Source organism: Nerophis ophidion, linkage group LG09, assembly GCF_033978795.1.
Source record: "Nerophis ophidion isolate RoL-2023_Sa linkage group LG09, RoL_Noph_v1.0, whole genome shotgun sequence".
Classification (NCBI taxonomy): Eukaryota; Metazoa; Chordata; class Actinopteri; order Syngnathiformes; family Syngnathidae; genus Nerophis; species Nerophis ophidion.
This window is the reverse complement of record NC_084619.1, coordinates 54342989-54361035: the sequence shown is the minus strand read 5'-3', so window position 1 is coordinate 54361035 and position 18047 is coordinate 54342989. Positions and strand designations below refer to the sequence as shown.

The 18047-nt window shown below is 38.9% G+C and overlaps 2 protein-coding genes across 4 annotated transcripts in view; one reads left to right on the top strand and one right to left on the bottom strand.

Annotated features, from left to right (window-relative positions):
• The window catches only part of bcl2l11 (BCL2 like 11), a 39475-nt gene extending 25206 nt beyond the window's left edge, over positions 1-14269 (top strand). Inside the window, exon 4 of the mRNA XM_061911267.1 lies at positions 11873-14269. Coding sequence (XP_061767251.1) covers positions 11873-12031 — 159 coding nt within the window. The 3' untranslated portion in view covers positions 12032-14269. The remainder of the gene's footprint in view (positions 1-11872) is intronic.
• arhgef33 (Rho guanine nucleotide exchange factor (GEF) 33) overlaps positions 1-18047 on the bottom strand; it is a 312937-nt gene that overhangs the window by 97661 nt on the left and 197229 nt on the right. The window contains exons 1-3 of one of the 3 annotated variants that reach the window (XM_061911265.1): positions 8745-9119; positions 4591-4775; positions 4313-4474 (exon numbers count right to left, since the gene is read on the bottom strand). The gene's annotated coding sequence lies outside the window, so the exon portion shown is untranslated. Of the gene's footprint in view, positions 1-4312; positions 4475-4590; positions 4776-8744; positions 9120-18047 lie in introns of those variants that run through there. The other 2 variants (XM_061911266.1, XM_061911264.1) reach the window with 2 other exon arrangements.

Here is an 18047-nt window from a genome sequence, read left to right as displayed (position 1 = left end):
GGGATTGGGTCATACATATAAATGTTGTGCTATGAATCCATAAATTTACAATTGATGGTTGAGTTACAATCATTGGCCACCAGATGGTCGCCATCTACCACACCATTGTTTTTTTTTTTTTATATAATATAAATACACCACTCCAGCCGGGCCATATTGCTTATTGAACTCGTGCCGTTTCACGGGCCAACATGGTCTGCGGGCTGTAGTTTGGACAAATTGTAATTTAAATAGTATTACATGTTAAAGTTTAATAAAAACATATGTATGTTATGTATTTTTTTAGAGCAGGGTATTGTGCATCGTCAGGCTGCAGCAACAGTGCCTCTGCTGGTTGCAGCCAAGTAGAGCACTACATTTTTTTTAGCCCAATGACTTTAAAGAGCGATTATTCAAATTCCACACAATTACAACATTTTTTTAAATGGTCTTGAGGTGTTGCAGCTATCAGTTATTCTAGTAATTGAGTAATCCAGTCTTTCCTAACCATTGTTGGGCCCCAAACTCCCTCCAAAAGGACCGCCAAAACATATAAGATTCTCAGCGGTGTTCCGTTTGGGCCGCAACAATACTCATTTGTAATACCTTTTCCACCACTTGCGGCAGTAATGACAATATCAAACAAACAGAGTCTAGAGCTAAAGTCATGGAGAAGTTTTAATTAAGCGCAAAAATGAGGACTAAAGTAGTGAAGCTGTATTTTTGTTTGCACTTAGTTATTTAAAAACACATCTATAATCAATTTACTTGTAATGTATTTATTGTAGCACTGCATAATTGTATGTAAGTTTAATTTGTTATCAGTTTTTATGGGTGCCTTCTTTTGCAGTATATTTGATTAGTATTTATTTTTGTAATCAGCCAGACTGAAGCTTTGATAATAATCTTTTAATTAACACGTGTTCATATCGTCTGACAAAGTGTATCCTGTTAAACTAAGTAGGTTAGAAATAATTATTGAATGTGATTAAAATCAAGAGTACAATTAATGTGTACTACAGTGTTAATTATTTGTCTGTCGTGGAAAAGTTGGGCCCCAAGGTCAAAAAGGTGTAAAAAAAAAAACCTGTTGTAATCGATCAATTATTTTAATTGAGTAATCGGGTAAAACACAATTTATAGACTCAATGCTAATGTGAGGTAAAATAGTTGAAATAAACAATTTTTCTCTTTTCCAAACCATTTTTTTTCTGTATAAATGCACATTATCAAAATTAAAATTTCATTTTTAACATGTTCATTGATTATAATTTAATTTAATGCAGTGGCCGTGCGGGAACACTGCCCACACATTTAAAGTCCTATGCTGTCAAGGAATTATGTCAATTTGTATTACATATTCTCTTTGAATGATTAATTAAAGCAACAGAACATAAAATTGAATATTTTTTTTCTAATCGAATAATCATTACAGTTTTAAAATGGTTTATTAATTAGTATCAGGATTTGCCCATCCCTTATCTTAAAGATGCAATTTGTAACTTACAATTACCAAAACAAAATACGCTATATGATTACGATGAATTACATTTTAAAACTACAAGACACACAAATTAAAATTAAGATATTCTGAGATTTTCAAAGTTTCATAGAAGCTCCAAAAAAGCGAAGCAGTGACATGCAAGGAAAAGACAGACTGGGAAATAACACAAAAGCCTGAGACGTTGTGTTATTGTGTGTGTGTGTGCAGGCCTTTTAAGTGTAGCCCTGTTCACGAAGCTATTTTTGGGAGCACAACATTGAGTTGTGGCGAGCAAACAAAATCACATGTTTTGTACTGGCTGACTGACTCCATCCTTCCAGCAAAAGAAAGAGATCAATAACAAAAGTTAGAAAATCAACATTACCTGAGGCGAATGCTATGTGTTTGATTCATGTATCGATGCTTGTGTATTTTTTTTAATCCGCGTCTAAACACGATGACGTCATAATAATAATAATAATAATAAATTCCATCATGCCCTGAAGGCACGACAAGAAGCGGTGTGACATTTAAACCTTGTGAACGCGCAGCAATAAAGCAACAGATGTTACTCAACGGTGAGCTGGACAATAATTGACAAACGGCGCTCCGTGCAGTGATGACATAATGCCTTTACAAGTATAACTACAAACGAAATATCCCAGTTGGCATCCTGCAACTGTATTTGTGTATTAAGGCTGTCATAGTTAAAGCATGCATTAATCATGTACACACCAAGATTCATCACACAATTTATTCTGACAGCACATGCTCCTTTACGTTATCCGTGGAAGGTTACTTAAAAGTTGGTGCGGTTGTTTTACTGTTGGTGATCATACGTATGTGAAAAGGTGAGAGGTTTACTCGCTGGTAAATTTTATTTAAAAATAACGCAAGATAATACTTTAAATAAACTTTTACAAAGTTTAAATAAATAAATAGCCTGCATTCATGTAAAACATTTAGAAAAATATTAAAATATTGGCGGACTTTGGGGAGAAAAAAAAAATAAAGAATTACGCAAGCAAGTCATTTTGTGTGATCAATCAAATTTGGAAGTATAATAATTTGATTTTTAAAAATAATACTTTGATAGCACTAATATATACAAAGCGGGGTCCAATAATTGACTTAAAACTTACAAAAATAATAACAACTATAGCAAACAAATTATAAATATTGAGGAGGTGGGGGCAAAATTCAGGCTACAAATATATTTAACTATAATTTCAAAAATATTGATCACATTTAAAAAAAAAAAAAGAAGATAAGATAAACAAAATATCACAACAAAGATATAATATAAATAACTAATAATTGCATTTACCTGTTTTTGGAAACACAAAAACATTTCATGACATCATTTTTAAGTCCTATTGAAATCTTAATTACTTCTACAAATACGCCACATTTGAATACAAACTCAGTAAAACTTAGTAAAACATGTGTTCTACGCACAAACAATTTCTGAGGCAGCGATCATTGAGTAACATTTCCATTTAAGTCAAATTATGCAAGCAAGTAATTTTCTGCGATTAATCGCAATTATTTAAAGTTCAAAAGTGTGATTCATCTGATTGAAAAAACAGGGTTTGTTTGACAGCACGCAGTAAATGTACCATAAAAGTTGTTTAACATAACAAGCGGGGCCCAAAAATATTTTTTTAGCATAGAAAACATTTTGTAATTATTTATACAAATGTTGTGGGGTTTGAATTTGGACTAAAAATATTGTTTAATTAAAAAAAAAATTGCTCATAAATTATCACAACAACAAAATATTAATTAATATACCCAAGTAATCTAAAATTGACCTGACAAAATTTTTTCACTAGGTCATCATTTTTGGCCCACGTTGAAGTCTTAATTAGTTCTGCAAACCCCGCAATCATTGAGTAACATTGCCTATTTTAGTTAAATTATGTAAGCAAGTAATTTTCTGCTATTAATCGCAATTAAGATGAAAAAATATGAGTCATCGGATTGGAAAAAAAATGTTTTGACAGCACTAATACATACACACAGTATATGCAACCTACAAAAGTTGTTTGACAAAAAATAAAACAAGGCCCAATAATAATAATAATAATAATAAAATGTTTTTACAGTTATTGCTAAAAAATATTGTGGGGTTCGAATTTAAACAAAAATGTTCTTAAAAATATAAAATTTAAAAAAATAAATGCTAAAACTTCAGAACAACACAAATATAAAAAAATACAAAATTTGCCAATAAATGTACCTGTTCTTGGAATGACAGACTTTTTTCGCACGGTCATCATTTTTGTCCCACGTTAAATTTTAATTACTTCTGCAAACCCGTGTTTCGCGTGCTAACAGCTGCGATCATTGAGTAACATTGTTCATTTAAGTTAAATTATGCAAGAAAGTAATTTTCCGCGGAAATTCAAAATTGTGATTAATCTAAATGAAGAAAAAGTTTTGTTTGACAGCACTTATATACAACACAGTAAACAAAAACGAGTGGGACCCAATAATAATGATAGAAAAACATAAGGGACAAGCGGTAGAAAATGGATAGACATATATTTTTAATTAATAATAAAAAATATTGTTGGATTAGAATTTAGACTAAAAATATTCTTAAAAATAATACAAAAGTAATTACCGAATTGAAAAATAAAATGCGAAAATATCCCAATGACAAAAAAAAAAAATATATATCATTTCAAATGTGCCTGTTTTTGGAAAGACAGAAATTTTCTCATAACGTTGTCATTTTATTAATTACTTCTGCAAACCCGTGTCCTGAGTAACGTGGATTACAAGTTAGTTAACTGTAGGGGCTGGGGTGTGGTAGAAAATGATTAGATACAACAATAACCTTACCTTGACCACAGAAAATCACTTTGCCAGTTGTGTTGTTAAAGAAGAAATGAAATGGTTCCAGTACATAAAGAAGTCAACTTGCGCTTAAGTGGCCTCCTGGGAATCTCAAATTTGCTTTATGTGTCCACAAGGAGCTCTGATGAATCCTTAAGTGCTCAGGAGCTGTGCACAGGAAAATATGGAAGAGCTCCTTACTCACCATGGCGTCCTGACTTGTATGTGTCAGATTTAGAAGCCTAATGTGATTCATAAGCAGGAAAACCAGGCTTCCCCCTCACCTGTTTCCTGTCCTGCCAGTAGCGGCCAATATGGGTTTTGGCTTACTTTTCCAAAACCGACCACACAGCTTGCATATCCCCTTCTTGCCCTGACCCAGATGCAGGAGGCTCGTTCTTGCTGGGGTGATGCAATCCATCCGGCCAGGCTTTATCCTAAAGGCTGAAGGCCAACTCAGGACTTCCCACTGCCAACACAAATACACACAAAGTGTGCTTAGTGAGGCAGCTCGCGTCACTTTTACGCAACATTTGCAAATATTGTAGGTGCCAACCGTGTCGTTGTCCAGTGAAAAACATACAATTTGTGCAAGCTTTTGAAAATAGAAACAAAAACTTGCCAATTTATTTCTATTTAGATTGCTGACAAAAGTAGTTAGAGCTCCTAACAAAATGAAGGATGTATAAATAGTTGTTTTATGTTTGTTAACCTAAAAAAAACATTTAAATTGCTTTCACTGCACTTTTGTGGTCTAAGGGATCGGTGAAATATATATATTATACTATATAAATATTAGGGGTGTGCATCTCTACCTTAACTTACGATTTGTTGCAATTCAATGCCGATGAAGCTTTGCATGGTGAAAAGAAAATGTAATTAATCCTGTCAGAACAATGTCATGTGTTTATTTTTTAAATAGACACACAAACCAGGTGGTGCCTGCAATTATAAGAATAGTACAATAAAAACAGAATACAATGATTTGAAAAACCTTTTCAACTTATATTCAATTTAATAGACTGCAAAGACAAGATATTTAATGTTTGAACTGAGAAACTTTTGTTGTTTTTTTAACAACACTCAGTAAACGTTTGGGAAATGAAGAGACAATTTTTTGAAGCTTTTCAGGTGGAATTCTTTCCCATTTTTGCTTGATGTACAGCTTAAGTTGTTCAACAGTCCGGGGTCTTCGTTGTGGTATTTTAGGCTTCATAATGCACCACACATTTTCAATGGGAGACTGGTCTGGACTACAGGCAGGCCAGTCTAGTACCAAGTTCCTTTTACTATGAAGCCATGATGTTGTAACACGTTGTTTGGCATTGTCTTGCTGAAATAAGCAGGGGCGTCCATGATAACGTTACTTGGATGGCAACATATGATGCTCCAAAACCTGTATGTACCTACCCATGCCTTGGGCATTATTACACCCACATACCATCACAGATGCTTGCTTTTGAATGTTGCACCTATAATAATCCGGATAGTTATTTTCCTCTTCATTTCAGATGACACAACATCCACAGTTTCCAAGAACAATTTGAAATGTGGACTCGTTGGAGCACAGAAAATTTTTCCACTTTGCATCAGTCCATCTTAGATGAGCTCTGGCCCAGCAAAGCCGGCGGCGTTTCTGGGTGTTGTTGATAAATGTATTTCGCTTTGCATAGTACAGTTTTAACTTGCACTTACAGATGTAGTGATGAATTGTAGTTACGGACTGTGGTTTTCTGAAGTGTTCCTGAGCCCATGTGGTGATGTCCTTTACAAACCGATGTTGCTTTTTACTGCTGTATCGCCTGAGGGGTCAAAGGTCCGTAATAACATCGCTTACATGCAGTGATTTCTACAGATTCTCTCAACCTTTAGATGAAATTACGGACCGTAGATGGTGAAATCCCTAAATTCCTTTGCAATAGCTGTTTCAGAAATTTTGTTCTTAAACTGTTCGACAATTTACTCACGCATTTCTTCACAAAGCGGTGACCCTCGTCCCATCCTTGTTTGTGAATGACTGAGCATTTCATGGAAGCTGCTTTTATACCCAATCATGGCACCCACCTGTTCACCTTTGGGATGTTCCAAATAAGTGTTTGATGAGCATTCCTCATCTTTCTCAGTCTTTGTTGCCACTTGTGCCAGCTTTTTGGAAACATGTTGCAGGCATCAAATTCCAAATGAGCTAATATTTGCAAAAAATTAAGTTTTCCAGTTTGAACATTAAGTATCTTGTCTTTGCAATCCATTCAAATGCATATAGGTTGAAAAGGATTTGCAAATAATTGTATTCTGTTTTTATTTACGATTTACACAAAGTGCCAACTTCATTGTTTTTTCAAGGCATTGAAAACCATAAACCTAAGGGAAAGAAGATGTAAAAACAACACTTTTGGAAAAGCTATCAGATATTTACTGTTGTCTGCTCAGATAGCAAAAAATAAATCCAGAGAAAGCAAGCTGAGCATCAAGTAGAGGTGTTCTGACACCACAGTAACACAAGTGCAAGATGCAATTAAAGGCCTACTGAAACCCACTACTACCGACCACGCAGTCTGATAGTTTATATATCAATGATGAAATATTAACATTGCAACACATGCCAATACGGCCGGTTTAGTTCACTGAATTAAAATTTTAAATTTACCGCTGAGTTTCCTGTTGAAAACATTGCGGAATGATGACGCGTGTTTGTGACGTTATTGGTTAGAGGGAACATAGTAGCCCAGCACCACTTACTGCTAAAAGTCATCTCTTTTCATCACGCAATTACACAGTATTTAATAATTAATCATGGAGACTATAAAGAAGAATGCTGTTGGTGGAAAGTGGTGGATTGCAGCTGCCTTTAGCACCGAAACACAGCCGGTGTTTCTTTGTTTGTTGTGAAGCTTTAACACTGAGCGGTCAAGCGAACATGTTTCTCTACGTTAACCAGCATGTTTTTGGATGGGAAAATTGTGATATTAAGTCGGCTCTTACCGGAGACTTCAGTATATTATAGGACCTCATCCTGCAGCTCAAAAAGGCAGCTGTGATCTTGGCTCAGAGACACTGGCGTTCACCGCAGCCATCCGATTTTCAGGTACGACTATAATCTCACTAAAATACTATTAACACAATAAGCAGATAAGGGATTTTACAGAATTATCCTAGTAAATGTGTCTAATTACATCTGAAACTCTCCCACTGCCGCCGCCTGAAGCTGTCGCCTTTTCTTTTTTTTGCTTCACTCTAACTTTCCTCATCCACAAATCTGTCATCCTCGCACAAATTAATGGGGAAATCGTCGCTTTCTCTGTCCGAATTGCTTCTACTGCTGGTGGCTCACATTATAAACAATGTGAGGAGCTGTCACGCCAAATTTCTTCCCCCCTACAAAAACGTTCCTCCCCATTTACTTCCGGGGTCATGATTAATACAGACGTTTTGTTAACGCTATATTATAAAAATATAACGCTATATTATAAAAATATAACGCTATATTATAAAAATACAGACGTTTTGTTAACGCTATATTATAAAAAAAAAATTAAAAAACAATTTACAAACACAAGCTATGGAATGACGCATTTACTTCCGGGGTCACGTTTCCTCTTATGTCATCCCATAGCGTGTGTTTGTATATTTAAAAAAAAAAAATTTAATATAGCGTCAACAAAATGTCTGTATTTTTATAATATAGCGTTATATTTTTATAATATAGCGTTAACAAAACCTCTGTATTAATCATGTGCCCGGAAGTAAATGGGAGGGGGGTTTTGTAGGGAGAAGAAATTTGGCGTGACAGAGCCCTCACACCGGTGACGTCATGCACAAATCGTCTGCTACTTCTGGTACAGGCAAGGCTTTTTATTAGCGACCAAAAGTTGCTAACTTTATCGTCGATGTTCGCTACTAAATCCTTTCAGCAAAAATATGGCAATATCGCAAAATGATCAAGTATGACACATAGAATGGACCTGCTATCCCCGTTTTAATAAGAAAATCTCATTTCAGTAGGCCTTTAAGTGCCAACACGTAAACTAAACAGCAGCTACAGTGTAGAAGCTTAAATCCGTTATTTATTAACTATTTAGAACTCATTTAAAATATACACCCGTCGTCATGTCCTTTTATAATGATTGTGAACGATAGGCAGCACTCCATTAAAGTACAGTTTCCCTTTAAGTGGCGCTCACCTGAAAACTGTATCATTCTTATTAGCGTGCGTGAGTTTTAGGGACTTTTGAGAATTAATTGTTGTGTAACAAATTGTGTGTGGTGTTGCTTCTTATTTGTAATTATTCCAAGCTGGTTTGTGAAGTTTATGCAGCAGCAGCTGAACCCAATATGATAGCGTGTCATAATTACGACCGTCAGCTGGATACAAAAAAAATTCCGTAAACCGTATCATTAATCCACCATCGAACAGTGTAGTAGTGGTTGATGTGATTACCTCGCAGAGTTGTGTCTGGAAGTCTTACCAGTCTGTGTCCTTGTCTTGCTCGTTGCTAGTTCTGTTAGCATTAGCATCCTAGCTCCCTCGTCGCCGGTTTGAGTGTCTTCATGACGTCACAACAGGTGGCTGCTCTGATTAGTCTCGTACAACCACTGCTGTATCGCTGCTTTCCAAACGTTACAAATGGCCATACTTTTATCCCACTGACCATTCTTTAAAAATAAATTCCAAACTTTAACCACACTTTAAATGTAATATTCCGGGGCGCATTGTTTGTGAAGTATTTCAGTGCTGTCTCCCATGTTGCTCTGACGTCAGTCGCAAACAACAATGATGTTCTCGTATTACGTCATCACAGAAATATCGCATGAGCAAGATGACTAATTCAGAGTTAATATTTGAGTGGGCCCCAGGGTCAAAAAGTTTTCCTGAACTACTACTGTACTGTACACCACGTTTGGCCGCATAGGATCCTGGGATCCTCCTAGCATCAGTGTTGTGGTTTTCACCGGGCCACTACAACATGGCCACTGCTTAGAAATACTTAATCACATCCTGGTGATTTTTCGTAGGTTGTTTTGACAGTTGCATCTACAACCATCCATCCATCCATCCACCATCTTCCGCTTATCCGAGGTTGGGTCGCGGGGGCAGCAGCCTAAGCAGGGAAGCCCAGACTTCCCTCTCTCCAGCCACTTCGTCCATCTCTTTCCGGGGATCCCGAGGCGTTCCCAGGCCAGCCGGGAGACATAGTCTTTCCAATGTGTCCTGGGTATTCCCCTTGGCCTCCTACCGGTTGGACGTGCCCTAAACACCTCCCTAGGGAGGCGTTCGGGTGGCATCCTGACTTTGAGCTCCTCTCGGATGGCAGAGCTTCTCACCCTATCTCTAAGGGAGAGCCCCGCCACACGGCGGAGGAAACTCGTTTCGGCCGCTTGTACACGTGATCTTATCCTTTCGGTCATGACCCAAAGCTCATGACCATAGGTGAGGGTGGGAACGTAGATCGACCGGTAAATTGAGAGCTTTGCCTTCCGGCTCAGCTCCTTCTTCACCACAACGGATTGGTACAAAGTCCGCATTACTGAAGACGCCGCACCGATCCGCCTGTCGATCTCACGATCCACTCTTCCCTCTCTCGTGAACAAGACTCCTAGGTACTTGAACTCATCCACTTGGGGCAGGGTCTCCTCCCCAACCCTGAGATGGCACTCCACCCTTATCCGGGCGAGAACCATGGACTTGGACTTGGAGGTGCTGATTCTCATTCCGGTCGCTTCACACTCGGCTGCGAACCGATCCAGCGAGAGCTGAAGATCCCGGCCAGATGAAGCCATCAGGACCACATCATCTGCAAAAAGCAGAGACCTAATCCAGCGGCCACCAAACCGGAACCCCTCAACGCCTTGGCTGCGCCTAGAAATTCTGTCCATAAAAGTTATGAACAGAATCGATGACAAAGGACAACCTTGGCAGAGTCCAACCCTCACTGGAAATGTGTTCGACTTACTGCCGGCAATGTGGACCAAGCTCTTACACTGATCATACTGGGAGCGGACCGCCACAATAAGACAGTCCGGTACCCCATACTCTCTGAGCACTCCCCACAGGACTTCCCGAGGTACACGGTCGAATGCCTTCTCCAAGTCCACAAAGCACATGTAGACTGGTTGGGCAAACTCCCATGCACCCTCAAGAACCCTGCCGAGTATAGAGCTGGTCCACAGTTCCACGACCAGGACGAAAACCACACTGTTCCTCCTGAATCCGATGTTCGACTATCCGGTGTAGCCTCCTACAACCATTAAAGTTAAAGTTAAAGTACCCATGATTGTCACAAACACACTAGATGTGGCGAAATTATTCTCTGTATTTGACCCATCACCCTTGATCACCCCCCGGGAGGTGAGGGGAGCAGTGAACAGCAGCGTGGGGGCGCGCCCGGGAATAATTTTTGTTGAATTAACCCCCAATTCCAACCCTTGATGCGGAGCGTCAAGCAGGGAGGTAATGGGTCCCATTATTATAGTCTTTGGTATGACTCGGCCAGGGTTTGAACTCACGACCTACCGATGTCAGAGCGGACACTCTAGCCGTGTTGTTAGCATCTCTTGTTGTTAGCATTGCGCGTACCACTTTGTCATTCCAAATTGCTCACACCAAAACCTCAGTAACGTCAATGTGAAACTGATGATGTTAAAGATAAAGTCCATCAACTATATATTTCATCTCGAGATTATTGTGCTAAAAGTAAACAGTAAAAAAATGTATAATTTATTTTTTAACAGTTTAATACGTAGGACACTTTTGGATCCCCAACTATTTCAGTGTGATTTGTTTTTAAGTTTCATTGCTCAAAAAATAATAATGAATCAAAATCTAAAATTAAGGCTCCAATTATTATATTATCTCAAATATTCCACCTAAAAAATGTATTGGGTGAAAACGTTGCTTATTTTGTGTTTTTTCCATTTTTTTTTGTAATGTTGATCTAGAGATTTAAAACTTGCATAATAATAAAAATTATAATACTGAATAATGACACATTTTTAATATTTTTTTTTTTACCAAAACCCTTTGGAGTCCCCGGGATCATAACTGAGTGGAAGCCTAAATGTATATTTTTTATACATTTATTGTATTGGTTTTTAAAATAAAAATTATAAAAATGGCCCCCGCTTGCTCTGATTTTTCAGTGTGCAGCCCTCGGTGGAAAAAGTTTGGACACACCTGACTAACACCAATCCCTTCTTAACAGAAGGATATTTTCAAATGAGTGACCTCACCATCAACACATAGTAGCTATTTCTGTCGGCTCATTTGAAGTGAAGTGAATTATATTTATATAGCACTTTTTCTCTAGTGACTCAAAGCGCTTTACATAGTGAATCCCAATATCTAATTTATACATTTAAACCAGTGTGGGTGGCACTGGGAGCAGGTGGGTAAAGTGTCTTGCCCAAGGACACAATGGCAGTGACTAGGAGGGCGGAAGCGGGTATCGAACCTGCAGCCCTCAAGTTGCTGGCACGGCCGGTCTACCAACCGAGCTATACCGGTTTGTGAAGTTTCTGGATTATTTTGCACGTACTTAACATTTTGTCGCATTTATTTTCCCCTCGCAGGGAGCGGCGGGCAGGCGGGTCGTGATCCACCAGAACCAGTTGCTGCCGCACATCCACCAGGAGCCCGCCATCCTTCTCTGCATGGGCCTCCTGATCTTTTTGATCGGACGGTACTTGCACGGCATCGCCAACGGCCAGTTGGACCAGTCTGCGGTTTAGCCGCGGGAAGACCCAGCAGACGTAGCGTCGTTTCGGATCCGACCATCATCTTCTTTCATTCTTTTTTTTTTAGGAACCTAATTTTTAAGCTTTAGACTGTCAAAAAATGGAACTACCAGGAACTCTAAAATGTGTGGATTTTTCTGCTTTTGCGCTTCCTGTGTTTTTCCCTCATTGTCGCCGAGCCTTTGAGACGCAACCAAAGAGTCGGGAATTTGCACTCCCTTCCAAAAAAAAAGATGCCGCCTCTGGAAATCCAAACGTGCCTTGTACATTCCCCCTGTAAGTTTCTCTTTCGTTTACCTTTTTTTTTTGTTTGTTTTCTCTGTGCCGTTTTGCCGCGTTGGTGAGTCAACTCTGCAGACCCAGGGTTGTTAAATTATATGGGTCCAATTCCCTGGACGACGAAAGGGAACTTTTACACTTTTACACATCTACCGTTCCTAGCACACATGTCCGTTTTTAGATACGTAGCTCCTCCTACTACAAACCCCGTTTCCTTATGAGTTGGGAAATTGTGTTAGATGTAAATATAAACGGAATACAATGATTTGCAAACCCTTTTCAACCCATATTCAAGTGAATGCACTACAAAGACAACATATTTGATGTTCAAACTCATAAACTTTATTTTTTTTTGCAAATAATTAACTTAGAATTTCATGGCTGCAACACGTGCCAAAGTAGTTGGGAAAGGGCATGTTCACCACTGTGTTACATCACCTTTTCTTTTAACAACACTCAAACTTTTGGGAACTGAGGAAACTAATTGTTTAAGCTTTGAAAGTGGAATTCCTTCCCATTCTTGTTTTATGTAGAGCTTCAGTCGTTCAACAGTCCGGGGTCTCCGCTGTCGTATTTTACGCTTCATAATGCGCCACACATTTTTGATGGGAGACAGGTCTGGACTGCAGGCGGGCCAGGAAAGTACCCACACTCTTTTTTTACGAAGCCACGCTGTTGTAACACGTGCTGAATGTGGCTTGCCATTGTCTTGCTGAAGAAAGCAGGGGCGTCCATGAAAAAGACGGTGCTTAAATGGCAGCATATGTTGTTCCAAAACCTGTATGTACCTTTCAGCATTAAGGGTGCATTCACAGTCCATCTTAGATGATCTCGGGCCCAGAGAAGCCAGAGGCGTTTCTGGATGTTGTTGATAAATGGCTTTCGCTTTGCATAGTAGAGCTTTATCTTGCTCTTACAGATGTAGCGACGAACTGTATTTAGTGACAGTGGTTTTCTGAAGTGTTCCTGTGCCCATGTGGGGATATCCTCTAGAGATTGATGTCGGTTTTTAATACAGTGCCGTCTAAGGGATCGAAGGTCAGAGTCATTCAATGTTGGCTTCCGGCCATGCCGCTTACTTGGAGTGATTTCTCCAGATTCTCTGAACCTTTTGATGATATTATGGACCGTAAATGTTGAAATCCCTAAATTTCTTGCAATAGCACTTTGAGAAACGTTGTTCTTAAACTGTTTGACTATTTGCTCACGCAGTTGTGGACAAAGGGGTGTACCTCGCCCCATCCTTTCTTGTGAAAGACTGAGCATTTTTTGGGAAGCTGTTTTTATACCCAATCATGGCACCCACCTGTTCCCAATTAGCCTGCACACCTGTGGGATGTTACAAATAAGTGTTTGATGAGCATTCCTCAACTCTATCAGTATTTATTGCCACCTTTCCCAACGTCTTTGTCACATGTTGCTGGCATCAAATTCTAATGTTAATGATTATTTGCAAAAAAAAATGTTTATGAGTTTGAACATCAAATATGTTGTCTTTGTAGCATATTCAACTGAATATGGGTTGAAAAGGATTTGCAAATCATTTTATTCCATTTATATTTACATCTAACACAATTTCCCAACTCATATGGAAACGGGGTTTGTATAAAAATAACATGAAATCCAGATTATTTTTTGTTTGCCAAAACAAAAACAAGTATTTGATCAAACTTTTAGTGTGAACAAATTAAGTCTCCTTCGTATGTTGATATGAAACGACCGAAAAAAAAAGAAACAGCTTCAAAATGAGGCATTTGTGCAACCACTAGATCCAAACCACCGGTGTGACCAACCACTCAAGCTTTCTAGGACCGGTGATCAAACGCCACTTTTCTTTAGCATCACCATCGTCAGACTGAAAGTGGCTGTCACAGATCCATTTCTTTTCCGTTTAAATAAGGAGTGTCCAAACTTTTTGAATTGGGCTAATAAAAAAATTGGTCAAGGCCGAAAGAGTGTTTGGAAAGTTTGACTTCTACCTTGTTTACTTCCGTGACAACCTACTGTACATAAAGCTTTGCAATCCATCAGAAATATCAAACAGCCAAAATGCGGAAAAAATGGTTAAGCGTGGAGAGTGTTTTGCATTTTTCCCATAATGCTTTGTAATTGATTTAAATGGGTGTAATTTTGAATCTTTTATGGTGCACAAACCATCCATTTATCCATTTTTCTACCGCTTGTCCTTTTCGGGACAAGTTGGCGTTATTTATAATGTTCTCCTCAAAGTTCATTGAGCAGGTTGTGTTATGTGTGACCATGTCTGTTGACATTCTGGTTTTTTTTTTTTGCACCATGACTAGGGAAGGTTGTTTGCATTGGTTCATATAAGTAAATGCTGCTCTGGATTACATTCAGAGCGTAATTCAAGGTCATTGATGTGAATTACTCACATAGTCCCTAGATCGTGACAAAACCATACTTGCCAACCCTCACGATTTTCCCGAATTTCAGTGCTCCTCCCGAAAATTTCACGGGGCAACCATTCTCCTGAATTTCTCCCGATTTCCACCCGGACAGCAATATTGGGGGCGTGCCTTAAAGGCACTGCCTTTAGCATCCTCTCTCACCTGAAAAGGAGACTATTATGGTATGTGTCCGTTATTCATAGGTATATCTATAACCCATAAAGTAGGCAGGCACGGAGCTATTTCTCAGCGTGTGTTTATTACAGCCGGCCCGGCCCGTTAATACACTGACACACAACATCCAGATTCCCATCATGCATTGCTTCAAAACTATGGCAAGTAGTTAATGTCCAAAAACATAACAGAGACGAAGCAGAAGAACGAAGAAGAGCCATGGCGACGTCGAGTAAGAAGAAGAAGTACGCTTGCAAGTTCCAAAATGATCATGTCAGTTCATCCAGGACAGCTCGAAGGGGAAGATGTATGCAGCCTGCAAATTTTGTAGATCAGACTTCTCCATTAAACACGGAGGATGAACGGATATACTCATTCATGAACGGCTTATTTATATACATATTTCCCGAATTCGGAGGTCTCAAGATTGGCAAGTATGGACAAAACTTTACCATCAAAATTGTTGATCTATTAAATTTTGCGCAACCCCCCTTTGAGTAAGATTCTGTATTTGACGTCTCGCAGGGCCAAATTGAAAAAAATCGGAATCGAAAGAATTCGGTCAACCTGTGGTTTGGACACCCCTGATGGGTCGTAGTTAGCGCCTGGCATGTCAGCCTTCGCCGTCACTACTCCACAATTTCGTTGTTCTTAATGTGCAATGGCAATAAAAATGCTATACTATTAGCGCAATGACTCTTCCCCCGTCCAAGTCTGTTCCTGCCCGCCCTCCCGGTAAACGCTTTCAGAGAGCACGCGCTGGAAAAACTCACAATCTCACAAAGTATAATCTGCATTTCGAATTTCTAGTGAATACATCAAAAACTCTAAGCAAGTCTCCCTCCCCTGAATAGTGGGACATAAAACTTGATTTTGGGCAATGTAAAAAATTACTACTTCTGAGCATTTCAAATTTGTTATAAGACACAACATTTCACAATAGTATTAAGTTTAGCTAATACGTTTTAATTGCTGATTTCTTATTTTAAGAAATATTACACAGACAATTTTGACTGATTCCATTGGCAGATTTTTTTGGGTGATATTTTCAAGCAAAATTGAGCAAAAAAAATCAGAATTGTCCTGGTAAGATTTCTTGTATTATTAGCTATACTTACTAGCATTGTGAAGTTTTGTGTCTAAATATGGTCCGCTCAAAAGTACAATTTTTTTCCTCAGAAGATCTAAAAACATTTTATATCTCAAAGAAAAATTACTATTTCGGGGATTGTGACTTGTATTAAGTTTGTTTAGATATTTTGACTAGAAATTACAACTACCGTATTTCCTTGAATAGCCGCCGGGGCGCTAATTAATTTAAAACCTCTTCTCACTCCTGCGCTTACCAAAGGCATGGGGTAAAAGTAAGCATGCGCAAATTATTTTAAAACCTCTTCTCACTCCGGCACTTACCAAACGAGTGCAGTAAAAATTTGAGTGCGATGTAAGCTTGGACCTTAAATCCTACTGAATAGCTCTTAATCTTCTTCCCTTTATGCGATTTCAGATTACCGGTATTGAAATCAGCCTCCTCCATTTCGAAAATGATGACAGGGGAAGTGTCACTCGTGACGTCACGAGTTTGACCAGGCGGTAATACTAAGCATGCGCTAATTATTTGGCGAAGCGAGTTTGACCCGGCAGTAATTCAAGGCAGGCGCATACTATATGCCTTGCGGCAATTCAAGGAAATACGGTATATACTTGGTGAGATTGTAAGTTTTTAAAGTTAAAGTACCAATGATTGAAATTACCCTCTTCATTTGACCCATCACCCTTGATCACCCCCTGGGAGGTGAGGGGAGCAGTAAGCAGCAGCCATGGCCCCACCCGGGAATCATTTTTGGTGATTTAACCCCCAAATTCCAACTTTTGATGCTGAGTGCCAAGCAAGGAGGTAATGGGTCCTATTTTTATAGTCTTTGGTATGACTCAGCCGGGGTTTGAACTCACAACCTACTGATCTCCGTTTAGACAGCTAGCATTAGCAAACACAAATCAAATTTACTCCGATTAATGTTTCGCCTCTCAGTTCAGTTACTTCGTAAAATGATTTTGGCTCAATTTACACCAAGCAGCGCAGTAAAATTCGCTAAAATGTTCGGTGAAAGGTGCCAGCGCCACCTGGCGCCAACAGTATCGTAATAATCGATGTATTGGGATGTAACGATACACGGTATTAACTAAAATCATCGGTTAGTATTACCGTTTTGAGTTAAACATTTTCGTAAATACGTGATTGACAGCCGCACTTTGATGAACTCGCAGACGGACCGACGCTAGCTCCTTAGCGTTAATGCTAACATAAAAACGAGACATTAACGTTTTTTCCCGTTAAGAAACGATCTAAACTTGTATAAACACATCACTGTGGTAATCATATGGCCTTATTGATTATTGATTACGCGTACCAGCTGTGGTGAGATCCCAAACTTCTGGTAGACGAGGTTTTTTCACTCAATGTTACAAGCTCAGCAACCCATTAATCATTTTTTTGTAATATATTTTTATGATCGCGAAAATCTTAAAATCGAAAAATTGAGATTCAAATTTGATTAATTCTCCATTCCTAGAGCAAGTACGATATTCAAATGTGCACACTGAACCTCTTTGAACAGAGTGGTCGTTCTATACTCAGAGGAATATGAGACACAGGTCTTTTTTTACGGTGCGTTCAAGGACCGCTGAACAGAGTAGGACGCCCGCCGGGAACACTCTTATCAGCCAAGTATGAGAAACACAAAACATGCACAATCCTGTTTTTAACAGGGGGGTCTATTTATTTTATTTATTTAAGAAAATCTAAAGATTTCGTACTTTTTAAGCACATTCAAAAATCGTATCGTTACATCCCGAGAAGAATTCTACTTAAAATAAAGGAGAAAAGATACATAGGGCTAAACATCGAAGAAAATAATGATCTTACCATAAAAGTACACGACTCACTTGTAATTTCATCATAGAACTGGAATCGGAACTACACATAATTGGTTTGCTGGAGATGGCGACAACATCAATAATTGATGTCACCGGTGTCACGCAAGATCTGACCCGCCACATCATTTAATGACGCTGCCGCGTAATCTATGGTGGCCCGGTGCGTCACCTAAGGGTGGCCTGGCAGATCACGTAATGTGGTCAACTGCGTC